Consider the following 4,951-nt stretch of genomic DNA (forward strand, 5'->3'; position numbering starts at 1 on the left):
AGGGGGAGGCGCACCCCGAACCTTACGACGAAAGGACACTCGGCTTCCAGTACGACCCTGAGCAGCTCGACATAGCGGAGAACATGGTGTCACAGAATGACGGATCTTTTATTTCCAAAAAGGAGTGGTACGTGTAGCTCGGCACCCCATTCCTACACACACACACCCCACACACACACACACACACACACACACACACACACACACGAGAGATGCCCTCCCACCTCCCTGCATCCCCGCCGAGCGGAGCCGAGCGTGCCGCGGCCGCTTGCACACACACTGCACGCACGCTCACCCCCCTGCACATGCACCCACGCCCCCGGCCAGCCCTGGGCGCTCGGCAGAGACTTTGGACACTTCCAGCACTGGCAGGAAGGGCGGGCTGGGGCGAGCGGGGAGGGGGGGCAGCTTTGCTTACAGATCATTTTTGGGGCGTACGGGAGGTGGGAGGTTGGGTAATTATTTTCTCGGTTTTGGTTTTGCTTTTTAATTTCTCTTGACGACTTTCGTCCCCTTCTGTGGTGTTTGTATTGGTCGGTGGCTTAGGTGTTACTATTTGCTTTAACGACTGTTGCCCAGCCTGTATATTACACTCTGTTTGTGTCTTCATGTCTCAGAGTGCCCTTTGGCCCCACTTCCCTCCCCGAGGTTCCTCCTCCCACTTCTGCACCCCTGAAACACTGGAATTTGTTTGTATGTTGTCTTCTTTGTGTTTTTTTTTAACCTTGGGAGGGGGTCAAGTGGGCTGTCCAGAGAAGGACAGAGGCCAGGAAAGCTTATGGCAATGGAAACATAGGTGCCATGATCAGGTGAACTGATTTATTTTTTTCCTAATCGCTTTCTTTTCAGTGGGGTCTGGTATAGCTTTCCCATTGTCCACTGCGCACCTCGGGAGATCCACTCCCGGTTTGTAATGACTCAATAAAAGGCGAGTGAGGAGAGAGGGGTGAGAAAAAGCCCAGGAACAAACCCCAGGTGCTTGGGCTGATAGCAGCGCAGGGAAACAGAGCTGCCATTTTCCTCCTACAATTTGTTATTTCCTGGCTTTTCATTTTCTGTCTTTGAGCGTTCTTTTAAAAGAAAGGAGTATTTATTGCTGACATTTTTCTCCCCTGCGATGGCTCAGAAAAACGCCGGCTCTTTTTGTTCGTGTTGCTGTTGTTGTTGCTAATACCAGCCACGGCGCAGCGAAGCCTGGCACGAAGGTTGTGCGCTGTGCCCTGCACCTTGCTGCATTGCCTGGGGAGGGGAACCAACCGATACCGCTTTGCTTCTGCCACGAACTCGCTGCCTTCAGCTCTGCGCACAGCCTGGCAGGGCCGACCTCCCAGGGTACCAGCCAGTGTCTTTCAGGGCTGCAGTACAGCATCGGGCCCCGAAGTTTTGTTATACCACTAAGACTTAATTGTCATGTGTTTACACTTTCTTTTTTCTTTTCGGGTGAGAGCATGGGGGCGCTTCTCTCTAACTCTCCTAGCAACATCCCCAGCCCTTAGACACATTGCTTAGTCTGCATCGATTGCCGCTTTTTCGATATCGCATCCCTCTTCTAAGCGAAGGCTTGGTAGACAGAGCGGGAGTGAGCGAGCCTGGGGTATTGATCTGGTCCTCCTTCCCTTGAGCCACTGCGTTGTGATGGGGAGGCTTGGATTGCTGCTATCTCTGTCCTGTGGGTAAATGGGATCCCAGACTTCAGGGCCCTCTGTCTGACACTGACTGTATCCAGATTAGATTCACTGGGTTGGGGCTTATTTTTTCTTCTCGTGGGTTGGTTTTTTGTTGTTGTTGTTGGTTTTTTTTTTAATTTGATGTATAAATAAATCTTTTGTTTGAAAAGAAATCCCCAGTTTTCTGAGCTGTATTATCATGCACATCTAAAAATAGCAGGACTTAATTCTCCTCCTGCCTTACCCGCTGGGTTTTGTTCCATAGCATTCAGCAGTTATCCCGCTACAAAAGGGAGGGTGGAGAGTCAGCCCCATGCAGATGAGTCAAGGTCAGATCTCTGATCCAGGCAGCCTTCGGTGCTTTCCTTTAGCGTGTGGTGCTTGGTTCAGGCAACGTGAAGCTCAGCCTGAGCCATCCACAGTTTGTAGCTTGCTCTCACTGCGTTAGCGGCGTAGGGGAGTGGAAATCCGATTGTGACACTGTAATCTTCCTGCTGTTCCTGCCAGACCTCCCTGCTTCCTGGCTTCTGGCAGAACAGCCGAATGCCACAGGAAGGCTGCTTTATGTCCATTCGAAGCAGGGCAGACAGAGATTCCCTCGGGACCTCTCGGGCTGCACCTTAAAAAGTACAGCTAAACCTTCCCGCATCCGTCCACTGCCACAGCGAGTACCCTGCTACCAAGCAACCCCCAAATAAAGAAAACAGTGTCTCTAACATCTCTCCATATCTCTGGTTGCTAATTATTAGGGGCGGCTGTAAACCTGCAGAGGGAATGACTTCCCTCCAGGGCCTTGGGATGACAGCATACACAGGGCTTTAGTTCCCCGATGTCTGAACCCTGTAATCTGGATCAGGACAGAGCAGCACTGCTGAGCACTGTACCTTAGCCACAGCGTTAATGTCACAGGGGTGTGCCTCAGAGCCTGCAGAGTTCATGGTGCAGAGATAAAGCTCAACAATATCCGTCCCTCAAATGAATAATGCTTTAGATCTGAATTTCACAGCTAGGCTTTAAAAAGGGTTGTGACAGTGTCTCCCAACACCAAACTCTGGGTGTTGGTCCATGACCAAGGGCAGAGTGGAAATCGGTGGCACAGACTCTCCTCTGCAAAATTCTCCCCTGCGAGGAGATGGATTTGGAAGGAAACAACCTTTCATAAAATCTGCAGGGTCCAGCAGTGATGCTTTCATATTCTGCATTAGTCACAGGTGGAGGCCACTGATCTGATCTGATGTGGTAAATTCACATCGCACTGCAGAGCCCTAGCCCACGGTGCTGTTGGGTCCTAAAGACCAAAGGTACAAAGCCTTGCGAATGAAGCAGACGGCCCTGGGAGAGAACAGGACGGTGTGACTCCTGAGTTAAGGTATAGCTTGCAGGAAACAGGAACAAGGAATCCTAAGAAATGTGCTTTGGTAGTTATTAGCCTTGCACTTAGAGGTGTCATTTTTTTGGGAGGTAGCCTCCTTGGCTTCTTCATTGCCTGTTTACACAGTGTCCACATAGTTAGCTGAATGGGGACTCAAAAATCCAGTGGGACTCAGAGAAAGAGAAGGGGATAGCTGAGCAATATGCTCTTTCCAAGCTGGAGCCCATATACAGTTCCCTTTCTGCTACATCATACTTTTTTGCTCCCCAGTACTGCACCAGCACAAGTCTAGGAAAGAGCTCAGCCACTCAGCTCATCAGTGTGATTCAGAAGAGGGGTCAAATGATGATTTTTCATCCAGAACCTTGGCAAGTCTGGAGTAGAGGATCCTTAGACAGTATTGCCTGGCAGAGCAGTGAGGTACCCTGCAAGTTCAGGGTTCAGCACTGCATTCCTCTCATCCTTGGGCCCTTCAGCATTACTCCCTGAGTGCAATTATCCCCACAGCCATAAAGAAACGCCACCTCTGTGCAGCGATTTGCTTCTTGCAGTCCCTTGAAAGGTCAGCTAATTGGCCAAGAGACTCTTGCGGTGGTAATTAGCCAAGTGATTAGCCATTAATCCATAGCAAGGTAGAAGAAAAATAGAAGTGTGGGGGGAAAATACCAGATTGATGTTTCATCTGAGAGCCATTTTGATCCAGTAATAGCATCACTCCCTTCTCTGGGCTAAATTGCTCTGAGGGGGCCTTTGAAGGTAATTAGAGCAGGTTTTCCACCAGCATCAGGGAGAAAGTGGTACCTGTCTCTACCCGAATGCGAGGGTGAGCTCTGTAGAGATGCCGTATTGAAGACCACATGTGTCCTGCTACCTGGGAGGTGCTGCAGGGGACAGTGTCGCTTGTCCCTGTGTGCCTCAGTTCCTTCAATGGGCCAGATCCTGGCAGGCTGGAAGCAAGCTGCAGGTTTTAAGCCGTGACGCACTTCTCACAGCTGTGCACATGGGCCCACAGCCTGGCATGGCTGCACCACCTCTCCAAGGGACCCTCAAGCTCCCTCAAGTAAAAAAAATCCCCCGCTTCTGAGGTGTAAAACATCCCTGTGGGACCCTGCAAAGGGAGCCTTTTCCCTGTGTGTATTCAGGGAGCCGCATCTGTGTCACAGCCCAGAACGAGCCTGTAGTTTATGTACAATGACACCCCAGCTGTTTTCCTGCTGGGGCTTATCTCGAGGATTATTCACTGCAATTCACCCTAGTGATGTTATTTTCCCTTGTTTAATTACCAGATTTTCCCCCCCCCCGTTGTTAAATCATTTTCATTCAGCCACGGGAAAAAAAAAAAAAATTAAGAACCTGAAAATTTCTTAGTGAGAAACAAAAAGCAAACAAACTGAAATGGTAGCACCAAATTGATCGCAAAGACGTGAGGGACAAAGGGAGCCATTTTCCTGATGTTGAGTCAAAAAAGAAACACAGCAACTCTTCAGCAGAAATCACTGAGGGTTAGAGAGAGAGAGATTCAAAAGATTGATCTTCAGGCAATTAGAGAAGGGAATGCAATTAGAACGGGGGCTGCTGTTCTCCTTTGCTGTTTTTCTTTCCCGTACACACGCACACAGATTTGCGGAGTTTTGGGCACTGGTGATGATGCTCAAATAGCGGAGGGGAAAACCCCCTTCCCCGCTCAGTGCTGGAGATGGCGAACGTGCCACGCTTGCCGGCGCACAAAGCTCAAGAGGTTTTGTACTGTGGAAATGGGGGGGTATCCCAGGCCCATTTTGCTCTAAGAGGAGAGGCAGCGAGGCAGGTTGTAGCCTTTTGCCAGCAGGTTAAAATTCACTGCAGGGCTCCCACGTTCACAAAGGCTCCTGTCGTAGCACCGCAGTTTTTGGGACAGAGCTCTGCCCCCCTC

At 50.2% G+C, this 4,951-nt stretch overlaps 1 protein-coding gene across 1 annotated transcript in view; it reads left to right on the plus strand.

The window, feature by feature from the left end:
* PVRL1 (poliovirus receptor-related 1 (herpesvirus entry mediator C)) overlaps positions 1–137 on the plus strand; it is a gene marked incomplete at its 5' end in the record, with an annotated part of 15,228 nt that extends 15,091 nt beyond the window's left edge. The window contains one exon of the mRNA XM_010181343.1: positions 3–137. Within this exon, the coding sequence (XP_010179645.1) occupies positions 3–137 (135 nt within the window). The remainder of the gene's footprint in view (positions 1–2) is intronic.
* Positions 138–4,951: the final 4,814 nt, after the last annotated feature.

Source organism: Mesitornis unicolor, unplaced genomic scaffold, assembly GCF_000695765.1.
Source record: "Mesitornis unicolor isolate BGI_N332 unplaced genomic scaffold, ASM69576v1 scaffold9703, whole genome shotgun sequence".
Lineage (NCBI taxonomy): Eukaryota > Metazoa > Chordata > Aves > Mesitornithiformes > Mesitornithidae > Mesitornis > Mesitornis unicolor.